Source organism: Schistocerca piceifrons, chromosome 4 (genome assembly GCF_021461385.2).
Source record: "Schistocerca piceifrons isolate TAMUIC-IGC-003096 chromosome 4, iqSchPice1.1, whole genome shotgun sequence".
Classification (NCBI taxonomy): Eukaryota; Metazoa; Arthropoda; class Insecta; order Orthoptera; family Acrididae; genus Schistocerca; species Schistocerca piceifrons.
The window spans coordinates 16,623,344-16,639,833 of record NC_060141.1 but is presented as its reverse complement, the minus strand read 5'-3'; the positions used below and the strand labels follow the sequence as shown (position 1 = coordinate 16,639,833).

General features: G+C 43.0%; 1 protein-coding gene across 1 annotated transcript in view; it reads right to left on the bottom strand.

Moving 5' to 3' along the window:
• The window catches only part of LOC124795542 (nuclear pore complex protein Nup155), a 258,190-nt gene that overhangs the window by 169,659 nt on the left and 72,041 nt on the right, over positions 1-16,490 (bottom strand). The window contains 2 exon segments of the mRNA XM_047259615.1: positions 11,578-11,802; positions 14,583-14,704. Coding sequence (XP_047115571.1) covers positions 11,578-11,802; positions 14,583-14,704 — 347 coding nt within the window.

Below are 16,490 nucleotides of genomic sequence, written 5' to 3'. Positions count from 1 at the left end.
GGAGCGTAACGGATTAAAATAGGGGCATTCAATTAAAAGGTGTCTGACCGTCCACAGCTGAGAGCAGTGGGGACAGAGTGGGGGAGGATCACCGCTTAAAAGATGTCGATGGCTAAAAAGACAGTGCCCTATCCGGAGTCTAGCTAAAATTACCTCCTCCCGACGACGCGTTCGGGAGGAAGAGGTCCAAGTGCAAGGAAGGGCTTTCACTTCCCGCAATTTATTATGGGGAAGTGTTGACCAATGCGCATGCCATAAATGAGCAACTTGGCGACATAAACCGCTCCGTAGATCGGTGAACGGAAGAGACTGAATAGCTGGCCGAGGAAGAGAGACTGCAGCCTTGGCCGCTATATCGGCCGCCTCATTCCCACAGATACCAGCGTGTCCCGGGAGCCAGAGGAACGCCACCGAGACGCCCCCCAGGTGGAGCAAGCGCAGACAGTCCTGAATCCGGTGGACCAGAGGGCGCACAGGGTAAAGAGCTTGGAGACTTAGGAGAGAGCTGAGAGAATCTGAGCAGATTACGTACTGTATCCGCTGATGGCGGCGGATGTAGTAGACAGCCTGGAGAACAGCGTAAAGCTCCACAGTATAAACCGAACACTGGTCGGGAAGCCGAAAGTGATTTGGGGTGTCGCCAACAATATAGGCACTCCCTACACCTAACGATGTTTTCGAGCCGTCGGTGTAAATAAATGTGGCTTCCGCCATTTGTGCGCATAGAGCAGCAAATGCCCGACGGTAGACAAGTGTAGGGGTACCATCCTTGGGAAATTGACATAGGTCTCTGAGCAAGTCGATCCGGGGACGGAGCCAAGGCGGTGCTGTACCCCAAGTTGTCAAGAAGGTTTTAGGAAAGCGGAAGGAGAGAGAATGGAGCAGTTGACGGAAGCGGACTCCCGGGGGTAGTAGGGAGGAGGAGCGGCCTGCATACCCGACATCAAAGGAGGTGTCGAAAAAAAGGTCATGGGCTGGATTAGCAGGCATGGAAGACAGATGGCTAGCATAACGACTCAGAAGGACTGCCCGCCGATTGGACAGCGGAGGTTCAGCAGTCTCAGCACAAAGGCTTTCCACAGGGCTGGTGTAAAAAGCTCCAGACACTAAACGTAATCCACGGTGGTGGATAGAGTCGAGACGCCGAAGAATAGACGGCCGAGCAGAGGAGTAGACTATGCTTCCATAATCCAATTTCGAGCGCACTAAGGCGCGATAGAGGCGGAGAAGGACCACTCGGTCCGCTCCCCAGGAGGTACCATTCAGGACACGGAGGTTGTTAAGGGAACGCAGACAGCGAGCCGAAAGATAGGAAACGTGGGAGGACCAGCACAGTTTTCTGTCAAACATAAGACCCAAGAATTTAGCGACGTCGGAAAACGGAAGGTTGACAGGACCTAGATGTAAGGAGGGCGGAAGAAACTCCTTACGTCGCCAAAAATTAACACAAACGGTCTTACTGGGTGAGAAACGGAAGCCGGTTTCGATGCTCCACGAGTGGAGGCAATCGAGACATCCTTGAAGACATCTTTCAAGCAGGCTGGCCCGTTGAGAGCTGTAGTAGATCGCAAAATCGTCCACAAGGAGGGAGCCCGAGACATCAGGAAGGAGACAATCCATAATTGGATTAATGGCGATGGCAAACAGTACAACACCCAGCACGGAGCCCTGGGGTACCCCGTTTTCTTGGGAGAAAGTACGGGAGAGAGTAGTGTTCACCCGCACCCTAAATGTGCGCTCTGCCATAAATTCGCGAAGAAAAAGGGGCAGCCGGCCTCGAAAGCCCCAAGAGAACAGTGTGCGGAGGATGCCTGTCCTCCAACAGGTATCGTATGCTCTCTCCAGATCAAAAAATATTGCTACCGTTTGGCGTTTCCGGAGAAAATTGTTCATGATATAAATGGAGAGAGCAACAAGATGGTCAACGGCAGAACGATGCTTTCGGAATCCGCATTGGGCTGGTGTTAAAAGACTGCGGGATTCCAGCCACCAAGCTAAACGGTAATTCACCATACGCTCCAAAACCTTACAGACACTACTCGTGAGAGAAATGGGGTGATAGCTAGAGGGGAGATGTTTGTCCTTTCCAGGTTTCGGAACGGGAACGACAATAGCTTCCCGCCATCGCCTGGGAAAGGTACTGTCGGTCCAAATTCGATTGTAAAGGCGAAGGAGGTAACACAGGCTATGGGTTGATAAATGCAGCAACATTTGGACATGGATACCATCCGGTCCTGGGGCGGAGGATCGAGAAGAAGAGAGGGCATGTTGGAGTTCCCGCATGGAGAAAACAGTATTGTAGCTTTCGTGATTTTGAGAGGAGAAAGCAAGATGTCGCACTTCCGCTGCACGTTTCTTCGGGAGAAACGCTGGCGGGTAATTTGAAGAGCTCGAAATCTCAGCAAAGTGCTGACCCAATGAGTTAGAAATTGCGACGGGGTCCACTAAGGTATCATGCGCGACAGTGAGCCCAGAGACCGGGGAGAAACTAGGCGCGCCTGAGAACCGTCGAAGCCGACTCCAAACTTCCGAGGAGGGAGTGAAGGTGTTAAATGAGCTAATAAAGAATTTCCAGCTTGCCTTCTTGCTATCGCGGATGACGCGACGGCATCGCGCACGGAGCTGCTTATATCGGATACAGTTTGCCAAAGTTGGATGGTGACGGAAAATGCGAAGAGCACGTCGCCGCTCACGTATTGCGTCACGGCATGCCTCGTTCCACCAAGGAACTGGGGGGCGCCGGGGCAATTCGGAGGTGCGTGGTATTGAACGTTCCGCAGCTGTGAGAATAACGTCGGTAATATGTGTGACCTCATCGTCGACGCTGGGAAAGCGACGGTCATCGAATGTCGCTAGAGACGAAAAAAGTGTCCAATCGGCGTGGGCAAACTTCCAGTGTCGCGAGCGCATATATGGCAGTTGAGGTTGCAGTCTAAGAACACATGGAAAGTGGTCACTCGAGTGTGTATCGTCAAGGGCAAACCATTCGAAGCGCCGAGCTAGCGGAACAGTACCGACCGCAAGGTCCAAATGAGATAAATTTGTCGTGGAGGCAGACAAAAATGTGGGGACCCCAGTGTTGAGGCAGACTAGATCCGCTTGGTGGAAGACGTCTAGCAATAGTGAGCCACGTGGACAAGGATGTGGAGATCCCCAAAGCGGGTGGTGGGCATTGAAGTCCCCAACCAGCAAATAGGGGGGTGGAAGCTGACCAAGAAGATGAAGGAGATCAGCTCATGCCATTGGTGTGGACGATGGAATGTATACCGTACAAAGAGAGAACGTGTATCCAGAAAGGGAAAGACGGACGGCGACAGCTTGGAAGGAACTGTTTAAGGGGATTTGGTGATAATGGAGAGTATCGTGGAGCAGAATCATGAGTCCTCCATGGGCTGGAGTGCCTTCAACAGAGGGGAGGTCATATCGGACAGACTGAAAATGAGGGAGAACAAAGCGGTCATGGGGACGCAGCTTTGTTTCCTGAAGACAGAAGATGACCGGCGAGTAGGATCGTAAGAGGATCGACAATTCATCCCGATTGGCTCGAATGCCGCGGATATTCCAGTGGATAATGGACATAGGGTGAACAGAAAATGGAGGAACGTGACCAAGGGTGCTGTCAACTCAACGACTGCTCAGAGCTTGCGACCGACAGCATGGAATGGCATTCAGTCGAAGGCAGAAGATCCTGATCCATAGGTTGGTCAGGAGCAGCTCCAGCCACCAACGATCGGCCAGTTGACCGGCCACCAGCAGTGCGCCTTGGCGACACAGAAGACGGCCGAGGGCGATTTCCGCCAGGTGGTGCTGTAGATGGGACACGCCTTGGCGGAGAAGGAGAGGAACTGTGTTTCTTCGTAGCCTTCTTGGAAGTATGATGTTTAGATGAAGGAGGAACCGATGGTTGTGAAGTTGCGGTACGTAAAAACTCTTCACGAGAATGCTCTTTTTTCGAAGACTTGGCGTCTGACTTTTGGGCTCGAGATTTAACAGAACCCGACGAAGGGTGAGCCATAGAGTGGGCAGGCGAAGGTGGTGAGGTTGAACGGGCGATCTTTGTGCTGGCCGATCTGACGACCGTGGTACTAAAGGTGAGGTCACAAGTCTGCGTGGCCGCCTCCTTTGTTGGCCGAGGAGAAGCAAGGACAGTGCTGTATTTTCCTGTCTGAGGCACAGTGGGCTGTCGACTGGCGAGTAACTTTCGAGCAGCAAAGGTCGACACCTTTTCCTTCACTCTTATTTCCTGGATGAGTTTTTCGTCCTTAAAAACGGGGCAATCTCGAGAGGAAGCAGCGTGGTCACCCATACAGTTGATGCAGCGAGGGGATGGAGGTGGACAAGCACCCTCATGGGCATCCTTGCCACACGTAACACATTTGGCCGGATTGGAACAGGACTGGCTGGTGTGATTGAACCGCTGACATCGATAGCAACGCGTAGGGTTTGGGACGTAAGGGCGAACGGAAATTATCTCATAGCCTGCTTTGATTTTTGATGGGAGTTGAACCTTGTCAAATGTCAAGAAGACAGTGCGGGTTGGAATGATGTTCGAGTCAACCCTTTTCATAACCCGATGAACAGCTGTGACGCCCTGGTCAGACAGGTAGTGCTGAATTTCTTCGTCAGACAATCCATCGAGGGAGCGTGTATAAACGACTCCACGCGAGGAATTCAAGGTACGGTACGGTTCCACCCGGACAGGGAAGGTGTGGAGCAGAGAAGTACGCAGCAATTTTTGAGCCTGGAGGGCACTGTGTGTTTCCAACAACAGGGTGCCATTCCGTAATCTGGAACAAGACTTTACAGGCCCCGCAATTGCGTCGACACCTTTCTGAATAATGAAAGGGTTGACCGTGGAAAAGTCGTGACCTTCGTCAGACCGAGAAACAACAAGGAACTGTGGCAACGATGGAAGAACCGTCTGTGGCTGAGACTCAGTGAACTTACGTTTGTGAGCAGACATAGTGGAAGGTGAGGAAACCATAGCGGGAGAATCCCCCATGATTACCGGCGTCTCCGATGGCGCGCTCCTCCCTTGTGGGGGCCCTCACCGAGGGCACACCCGCCTTAGGTGATTGTTCACACCTCAGGTCACACCTCCCGACAAACGGACGGAGGGACCAATCGGCACTTTCGGAAGGTATCAGCTCGGGTAATCACCCCTCCCTGGGCCTGGCCGTTACCAGGGGGTACGTACGTGTCCTACCTGTCTACCCGGGGCGGGGAATTACGCGTTACCCCGTCACCGGCTACGCATGGAAGTGCGTGGGTCGGCCTTCAGACACGCACAGGGAGGAAAAAAGAGAAAGGGAAAGGAAAGAAGAGGGGGTCTCAAACACCGCAGCAGAGAAAAGGGCAAGGAGAAGAGGGAAGGAAAAGAGAAGGACAGAGGAAGGACGAGGACTTGTAAGTGTAGAAAGCAAGTAAGTTGGAAAAGTTTCGAGCGTCCGTCTCTGGACGTAGGCACAAACCATACTCCCAGAGGGGGAGAAAGGGAAGGAAAGAGTCAGAGGTGAGGGGGGGGGGGGGGGGGGCGAAGATGGGGGACGGGAAGGGATGCGGAAAGGGAAGGGAAGGTATGCAGCCCGGAAAGGAAGGAGGGCCACATTAGCTCGGGGTCCCGTGCTCGCTACACACGTGTTGTGGACCCCCTGGCGGGAGTACAGTTTGTGAACAATGGGTTTAAGGTGCTATACCCAAACGGAGTGGATGAGAATAAGGTGCTTCCGGCTGTCACTGATGCTGCTGCATATATGATAGCAGTGTTTCAACTATTAAAAGTATTCTACCCATTGATGCTGCACGTAACGTGTGTAGTGCATGGGATCAACCGCATAGCAGAGCAATTAAGGCTACAATTTCCTAAAGTAAATAAAGTAATATCTATGGTGAAGAAAATTTTTGTTAAGGCACCTTCAAGAACACAGGAATTCAAAGAACAGATTCCAGATGTCCCATTGCCGCCAGAGCCTGCTGTCACCCGCTGGGGCACGTGGCTGACAGCAGCAAAATGCTATAGTACGCATCTCTCAGCTGTCCAGAAGGTGGTTGAAAATATACCGGAGGATGCTGCATCCGCAACTGCAGCAATGGAGTTACTCAAAGATTCTTCTTTAAAACGGGACTTATCTTACATTAGGGCGCACAATACATTTATGGCAAGAATAATTTCACAATTAGAAGGCTCATGGAGACCTATCTACGACAATATTTCTTCGCTTGAAGAAGTCAAAACAAAAATTAATGAAGTGCCAGGTGAAGTAGGGGAAAAAGACGAGCAAAAATGCAAATGGTTTTGCAGAAGAACACTGGCCTGAATGAGATGTGTGCAGCTGCCGACATACTTAGTAGAAAATCCAGCACTCCTGACTGTAGCATTCCTGTCCAACATGTGCCGAAAATGAAGTATGCCCCTGTCACATCTGTTGATGTATAACGTTCTTTTTCAGCATTTAAACTGATTCTGACTGACAAGCGCCACAGTTTTTCACTAGAAAACCTATAAAAGATTTTGGTTATTTATTGTGAAGCCAACTATGGTCAGAATATGTGAAACTACGAATGTATTAATTAAACCATTGCCACATCTTTTTTACGGAGATCTTTATCTTACAGTAACTCAAAAATGTTTAGAGTTATGTTCAACATTAATGTTGTAGATTGCTGTGCTCTGTAACTGTGTAAATATTCATTCTCCTTGTTTTAATGACTAATAAGATGTTCATACTGTCAACACTGTGTATTTTAATTTATTTTTATTTTCTCTGCATCATTTTTGTTAGAGCCTATTTTAGGTTTTATATAGCCTAAATGAACTACTGAAGGAGCCTATTTTAGGTGCCTAAAACACACTTTTTTACGACCTAAAAATCCGTGGTCTACTGATGAGTAAGCTGTGCTGGTTAGAACAACAACAATGCTTCACATTGACTGTGGAATAAGTGTTAAACAATTAGGCTGTGTGTAAAAACAGTGACAGTGTCTGATCCATATGCACCTTATTATTCTTCTTCTTCAAGGACTGTGAACTTTGTGGTTAGGTTTTACTGCTCGTATATGTTTAACAATAAACTATTGTAGCAGTACGTGGAGTTTCGCCTGCTAACTATGAAAGAAGCAACAGTGAAATTGAAGTACTGTGCCACACAACTGTGCACCTCTCAGAATCCACAACCCATATTTTTCAGCCAGTGTACCAACGCAGTACTTTGACACCGAGGACAATCAACAAACAAAGAAATAAAGGCAGGTGGGACCGGCACATGGGGCACTCCTGATGATACCCTAGTCTCTGATGAAGACTCGCCATCAAGGACAGCTTACTGGGTTCTATTACGAAGTCTTCAAGCCACTCATATGTGCAACCCTACCAGTATCAGTTACACGCAAGAAACTTACTGTTACGCTGAAAACACGCGTATTTGCTTTGCAGTGTAACAGCATTGCTCCTGATACCTCACATAATGTACTGCTTGTTTTTTCCCTTTTCAGTTTTAGTACCACCCATTCCTACTAAGTTTTTATAAACTTGCAACACTTGTTTTCTGTTTTAAAGTTGATACATGTCAATGTGTTCTATATTATGTAGGTACCTGGAACCATATGACCCTAAACTATACAGCATTATGAATAGACTGAAACAGTAACGACAGCTGTAAGGAAAACTGTTTATACCGTGGAAATGACAACCGTTTTGCACCTACCTTACTCATCAGATCTGACCCCCTGTCTCAATGACTTTTTCCTGCTGCTAGAAGCGTTTTCAAAAGATAGTGGGGCTGATACACAAATTACTGAAGGCACCATATGGCATAATTCAGACTTCACCAACTGTGGATGAATCTCTGATATGTGTGTATTAAGTCTGATGAACACACTTATGAAGGTGATACAATTAAATACGTAAGTAAGACAAAGTGCGTTACTGCAATATTGTCATTACTTCTATGATCATCTTGTGACTGTTGAATATATGAGTCACACAGAACATCAGTATGGTATTTCAATCCCTGTAGTCATTCATTTGAAGCATATTTACACATTTTTAATCTCTGAATTTAAGTGGTTCTTGTTATACACATTTTAGTTTTGTGCAAAAGTTTATTTAACCCTGCTGTTCTGTTCACTTTTACTTGACATATATACTGTTCGGGTCAATATGACCCGACATATCAAAATGCTTTAGAAACATAAATTTTGGTACAGTTTTAGCTATCGACATTGTTGTTCTATTCCAGTACCTTGTTAGTAATAATAATAATAATAATAATAATAATAATAATGGTAATAATAATAATAATAACAATGCATACAACTTTATTGAGGGATATTTTTCATTTAAATATGCACATAAATTTGAAACAACAGACAGTTTCCATTACAGGCATTCAACTTAGAAAGCACTACAGTTTTTCCATACTTCTATTCTTATTGTTGACAGTTTAGACGTAAGTATTGACATTTTCTAACAACAGACAGTTGTCATTACAGATATTCATCTTAGAGCACACTACAGTACAGAACACACTACAGTTTTTTTATTACATTCCAACATAGAAAGCACTACAACTTTAGAATCCTCTCTTCTTACTGATTGTAGTTTAGGCACAAGTATTCACATAAATTTGAAACAACAGAATTTTCAATACAATCATCTTATAAAATACTACAGTTCTTTTCTTACTGCTTGCACTGTGGACACAAGTAGGTTACATGTTTCTTGCAAATATGTTTACTACATTTTCCACACACCATGTTTGTTTTATTGTCATTACTTGATGGACAGAACTTACAGCGTGCACGTTTTGTAGATTTTCTTGTTGTTACCGATTCTGACACACCACCCACATCATTCGGGTTTTGGATGCTTGTGACCATTCTCAAAGAATCTTCTGTTCTTGGGAAATGCGTTCTTGATGCAATATGTTCTTTTATCAGTGACTTTCCAAGTTCCTCCAAGAATATTCTCCTTCTAGTCAATTTGCTTGCATTCCAATTAGGGTCAACCGAAATCCACAAAACGTATGCATTATAAGCAGAAACATCAAGAATATTGTAGAAAACTATCATTGGCCACCTATTACTTTTTCGTTTGCATGTATATGTACCTAATAACTGATCAAGCGTGTCTACAGCACCTTTGGTTGAATTATAGTCCAAAATCATTTTTGGCTTCTTATCAGCCCTGTCACTGATTTCCGCATCATGGTGGAGAGTGCTCATAAGTACAACATTCTTGTGTCTCTTAGGAATATAATTAACCACAGTAGTGTCATTTGTGAAGTAAAATGAAGAGCTGTGTACCTCCTTGTTGGTCATTTTGTGTGGAAGCTCCGGCTTATTTTTCCGTATAGTTCCCAACATAGTCAATTTCCTTTTCAGAAGCAGCTGCCCCAAATTGTACGACGTAAAAAAGTTGTCACACGTGATATTCTGACCACGTAACTCAGAAGTGAGATCAGATACCACCCTCATTCCCTGATTTCTTTCTGGTGCCGCTCCACTCACCTTTCCTGTATAAATTTGGGCTTTCAGTACGTATGAAGTTTTGCTGTCACACATGGTCCATATTTTGATCCCATATTTTGCCGGTTTACTTGGGATATACTGCTTGAATGGACAGCGACCTCTAAATGCTACTAACTGCTCGTCAACAGTAACATTTTCTCCTGGATTATACAGTTTAGGAAGGACCTCTACCCACTTCTCCCAAATACTACGAATTGCGGCAAGTTTGTCAGTACGTCGTCTTTCCTCTCTAGTAGATTTCTTGTCAAATCGCAGGACACGTGATATCTTACAGAATGTTTCATGAGACATGGTTGCTCGAAATATGTTTCGCCCAGTATCTTTATCCCACAAACTTTTTGTAGACTCCCCATGAGATCGATATACACCCGCTAGGAGTAAGAGTCCTAAGTATGCATGGAAAACAGAACCATCAATATCTGTCCACTGTTCACCATAAACTCGCTGCCCTTCAATATTTGTCATCTCTATTATTTCATTTTGAAGCGCTGTGTGAAATACTGCTTCAAATGAACATTTTACATCAGATATTCTGCTGACTGCATACCTGGTAACTCCTGGGGTACTCTTGATGATGTTCGAAGCTGGTAGGCGACCATGTTGTGCTGGTGGATGCAACTGCCATTCTATATTCCCATTTTTAGAAAGAAAAGTCTCTACACTATTTTGTATGGGCTGTGGACTGTCGTAACTGTCATCGGAACACTCGCTTTCAGATGCATTGCTGATGTGATCTTCAAACTCAGAAAGTGATCCTTCATCTGGTGAGGCATTTACTATTTCTTCCAACTCACGATCATTCAATGGTCTCATCGCCATGGTGTCACAAGTCAAACTGGGCAGAAACAAAGCATTCCAATTATTGAGAACTGCCAATTATTATTTCCTGGGGAAAGCAACAAACAAGCCCATTGTTGTGAACGCATGGAGCTTTAGGTGATTGTTGAGAGTAAGTTGGAATGATGCAGTCACTATTCCCACACAACACAACAAAAATAATTTTCGCCATTTCCAGATTTTAGAAATAAATACGAGTTACACTAAACATATTTGTGTCGGGTCATTATGACCCGAACATTACATATGCAACTATTACAGTTGAAGCCCAAACTTCTTAAACTTTTTTAAAACCTTTTAAAACACATGCTGCTCATCCATTTTCAGACAAAGTCACAAAGTTTCATAAATATATATTGGTATTTACATAATGTAAAATAACGTTCATATTCGTTTCGGGTCATATAGACCCGAACAGAACAGCAGGGTTAAAACTGCTCTTTGTTGGTGATGGTAGATCTGCGTGCTGCAGCCTTAAGTCGGCGTACGTAAACTTTTTTTCTAAGCTCTTCAGCAATTTCTCAGTCATACGAATAGCTTATAACCTATCAACCTATAAACAATGTTAAGACAGCGTATACTGGAAGCCAATACGAACTTCAGTTAGTTATTTCAAAATCTGTGCTCTAAATCTGGATCTTCTGTTTTACAGACTGTCTTTTCTTTAAGAGCTATCAGGATATATTATTACAGTGTTATGCTTGAATCTTTATTTAAATAACTGATTTTGACAATATGTAGGCCCATTTTATGTTATCTGCATTCATGAAAGTGGTAAAACTACAAAAATATATGGTTTCAGTAAGATTCAAGCACAACCTTACAATTTTTTTTTTCCCTTCTTTTATTATGTGAAAATTTTAACCACCACTTACACCTACGTTGATACTCCAGAAGCCACTGTACAGTGTGGGACTACACAAAATGTTGTGTCTTTTCTGTTTGTTGTCTTCATCTTATTGCTCATACTGGAGGAAAGGTTGTAGTCCTCAGCATCTGTCATTGCAGTATGTATAATATAATTTAAGCCCGTAACACACAGACAATGATGAATGTAGCTACCTCACGAAGAAGTTGGGACTGCGAGGAGACTACAGAGTATGCCACAAAGCAGCAGGATTTAATTTTTGCTCGGCAGTTCCTATCTGCGACAAAGTATCAGAAAATCAGTTTTACACGACATAACATACCATCATACTGATCATCACTTACCTGAGGTGTCAGTATGACATATTTCTTAGGTGCTTCCATGTGCTGTCGCACCACCAAGGGTGGATCCATGAAGGACCCCAGATCTGACTGTTGCTGCTGTAGCTGTCCATCAGAATTTGCTGAGTCATATTCGGCACCAGGAGTGATAGCAGACTGCTGATAAAATGATGGTGGTAGATCCAAATAGCGATGACTTGGACGCACCTCTGCCAATGCCCAGGCAACCTTTAAAATAACTTTCTATGTAAATTCAATATATATCAATATAAACATTCCACGTGGGAAAAATTATATATAAAAACAAAGATGAGGTGACTTACCGAACAAAAGCGCTGGCAGGTCGATAGACACACAAACAAACACAAACATACACACAAAATTCAAGCTTTCGCAACAAACTGTTGCCTCATCAGGAAAGAGGGAAGGAGAGGGGAAGACGAAAGGAAGTGGGTTTTAAGGGAGAGGGTAAGGAGTCATTCCAATCCCGGGAGCGGAAAGACTTACCTTAGGGGGAAAAAAGGACAGGTATACACTCGCACACACGCACACATCCATCCACATGTGGATGGATATGTGCGTGTGTGCGAGTGTATACCTGTCCTTTTTTCCCCCTAAGGTAAGTCTTTCCGCTCCCGGGATTGGAATGACTCCTTACCCTCTCCCTTAAAACCCACTTCCTTTCGTCTTCCCCTCTCCTTCCCTCTTTCCTGATGAGGCAACAGTTTGTTGCGAAAGCTTGAATTTTGTGTGTATGTTTGTGTTTGTTTGTGTGTCTATCGACCTGCCAGCGCTTTTGTTCGGTAAGTCACCTCATCTTTGTTTTTATATATAATTTCTATGTAAATTAATAGACATATAAAATTATTTTAAAATAGACTTGGGACAAAAAGCTGTGTTGCTGTATAATATTACATATTCATATGAATGAAAGCATTAACTGTAAGAACACAGAAAAGCATACTTGCATACTGACAAACACTATAGTGTCTGCTTGTGTCTGTATGTGTGGATGGATATGTGCGTGTGTGCGAGTGTATACCTGTCCTTTTTTCCCCCTAAGGTAAGTCTTTCCGCTCCCGGGATTGGAATGACTCCTTACCCTCTCCCTTAAAACCCACTTCCTTTCGTCTTCCCCTCTCCTTCCCTCTTTCCTGATGAGGCAACAGTTTGTTGCGAAAGCTTGAATTTTGTGTGTATGTTTGTGTTTGTTTGTGTGTCTATCGACCTGCCAGCGCTTTTGTTCGGTGAGTCACCTCATCTTTGTTTTTATATATAATTTTTCCCGTGTGGAATGTTTCCTTCCATTATATTGATAACACTATAGTGTCAGTAGTACTAAAAATTTCATCTCAAGGTATTGGCCAACCATTCTGTAATTTAACAATTTTCTTAACTTAAATTTTCATTGTTACGCTAATTAATTATTGTAGAGTGTAACTACATCCCTGCAATGAAGCACAGTAACTTCTGTATTATGAAGTGTAAAATAGTGTTGCCTTAGTGTGGCGTTAAAGCTAGGACTAAGACTCATCAAGTATAGTCAATAACTAAAAACCAAAGCTAAGAAGAGAGGGCATAATACAAGTAATTTCTTTTTCCTTTTAGTCATTTTGAGAGTTTGCTGATATTTGAGACAGTGTGCAACTCTGTCAGAATTATTCAATTAGCCAGCATTTTGAACACCACTGTCAGCTCATCATAATACTAATGTTATACCGCTAGTGTTTAATTATTAACTAATTCAAACATCCAACAATAATTTCTTTTCAGTCAAGGCGAAGCTACAAGGTCCCTCTTGCCACAATACGCAACATTGTCAACAGATGAAGGTGAATATAGCAATAGCTGGGAGCTTAAAAAAAATATGCATTTTTCTTCTGATGAAGTATATTGGTAGTGAAACATGGATGGAGTATGGACCGTGAAGCGTGAAATGTCTCACCTTGCAATGAATGGTTTATTATAACGCAGCTGCAAAAAATACTGTAGTTCTTTTAACATTTACGAACCTTCAATGTTACATCAATAACATGCAGAAAACTGATGCTACCTTTCTTATGGTAGGTCATCCAATAGCCTCCTAGTTACTTGGCATTTCAGCAGGGGGGCCCTCGGAAAGAAGATTTCATCGTATGATTGTCTCAACTTTATTGAGGATGTAACATTCGTTTTCACCAATTGTTTTACGTAGTATCTTTCACCACCTCTTCCTTAATCTGTCCATGGCCATGATGACAAATTTGCCTTTAACTTGGATGTACCACTTCATTATCCAAACTGCCAGCTCATGGTTTTCATGAATGGAAGTTTGGTGACATGTAATTTATGAAATGTGTGTGGATTCACCTTACAATAAAAAAAGTGCAGTAAAATGATACCATTTGATTTACCTCAGATGAACATGTGCAGCTTTTTTTTGAGTCAAATGTAGTATTGTATTGCAGAAAGTAGAATACAAGACGTTATCTTATCTGATTAATGCCACTTTTAGGGCAAAAAATCGCTGTGAGATACCTATTCTTTCTTCTCAAATGATCTTATTTCTAGAGAAAAATAATGTAAGTCAGAATGCCGACTGCAAGAGGGAAAACCATGTGGCCCAATTGCCTTCACCATTTTTTTTTTTTTTTTTTTTTTTTTTTTTTTTTTACACCCAAATCAGTTTAAAACTGTTCACATTACAAGGTATCAGGCATCCAACTAAAATTTAAGTGATAAATGCTAAATTTGAACAGAGTTTTCAATAGAGCACAGATTACAAGAATTTCACTAAGCACTGATGTACAGAAAGTATTTCAGATCAAACCCTTTAGTGCTGGAAGAAATTAATCTGTTTCATAGGTATTACACACCATTCTGACATTGCTGGTCATTGGACTCACAGCTCTAACTTCTGAGCTATCCTCCTAAACTCAAATGTCAATATCAATTAAAAAAGTGTAAAAAGATAGTTTTGAAATAATCGATTTGAATAATGTGTCATAGATAGTTAAGGAAATACAAACCCCGTCCAAAGGAATAACAGTCTGTGTCTCTGCTAGGTACTGATGGAAAGGGAAAGCGTCACTGCTTAGGCACCATAAGACATCACGATCACCACCAGGACAAGAAACCAGTATGAGTGTACCTGCAATTAATCAAAACACAGTGGTTTTTTCTTTTGAGCATACAGGAGTCACTGTATGGCTACACAAGAAGGCTATTGTACTAACATGTGAAAACAAAGTTGTAAGATGCCAGCATTCAACAGAATGTTTTGACTGAATAACATATTTACATGAGACCAGGGATGGATAAAAATCTTGTGATCTCTCAGGGTTTCTCAGCATGATTTATTAATGATGTACTTCTCGGTGTTCAGCCGAGATTTTGTTTCCACTGTACACACAACATTTTGGCGACCGACCCAGCCATTATCTTCAGGTTCTGTAAGTTCTGCTGTTATGTGTACTCGCTGCCTGGACTTCAAGCACACTATGCTCTATTGTTGGTCATGTGTTGCTGTTTATAGATGATTGTGACTTTAACACTTGAGACCTACTACACCCTTTTATGTTCGTTTTCCAGAGCTTGCACCGATACTCCATGAAGAGAAAATTTTCTTATTGTTTCCCAGCTCTGGTGGATGCGATGGCCAGCTAGATTTTAATAAACTGAGTGCAGGACTGCAAGTCTTGTTTAAATTTAAACCTCTGTTTCTGTTTATTAGGTTATCCAGCATCTTAATTTCCACAGGCTCCTTAATTACGCTATCCCAGAAACGATATTTGCACCGGGGTCTCCTCATACTTCATACTGTGATTATAACTGAGGCAACGTTTGGCAACAGCTGATTTGCTTGTTTGTTTTAATCAGGCATGTCGCTGATGTTCCTGGAATCTATCGTGCGACTTAACTAACCTTAGCTTAACAACGTAACACCTCTGATTGCACCTGATGAGCAGTTGTAAGACATCAGCAAACAGTGGCAGAATCGTCTAGCAGAAACTAACGAAAAAGACTATAGCTAGAATTCGGAGATGGTAAGAACTCAGCTAGGAACTTGCTAAAGGTACTTCGAGATAAGAACAATGCTCAATATAACAATTTTTTATACAATATCTTTATCTGGGTCCTCTTCATCAACTCAGAACTAATTTAAGAACTTAAACAACTAATCAATAGAATCACAAATGTAACACATTCAGCTGATCTGCTAATAAGACCAAATTAATTAAATAATTTTTTTTAAGTATAAATGTTTAATGCCTAGACCACAATTTTCCTATTACAATTACAGCTCAATAACCAGTTTCAGTTTCTATCTGCAGTCATCTTCAGATTGTTCAAAATACGAAAAGGCAGCAAATAAGCATTGGAAAGCATTATTAGCTGTAGACATGCAACAACATGCATTTTTACATACGAAAACAACAACAGTATGTAGTAGAAAATGTCACCGTGAGCAAGCCACGTTGCAGATGGTAATTTGGGAGCTTGATGGTCATGTATGAAATTGTCTAGTTGCATGAGTAGAAGTTGGATCAAAGCTCATTACTTGTAATAGTGCAACAAGTATTATCGTGAGAGCAGTATATGCAACGGTTCCAGAAACTGTCAGCTGTTTCATAGCTCGGCTTACACATGAATGATCTTGCGTGGCATATCTTTATAAAATATGTGCAAATTTGAAGGATAATATGTGAACGATGCACGCCATCAGTCTAACAAGACACGTCAAAACTTCAATTTGCAGATACTTTACAAAGATGACTACGTTATACACCACACAGGATCATTCTTGGCTATGGAACAGCCGACAATTTTTGGAACCATTGCATATATAAGGTACGTAAGTGATTCTTGGCTTAACAACGAAGAAGCATCAAGGGGCATAGTGGAAATTGGGAGTCAAACTCATGATCAACTACAAC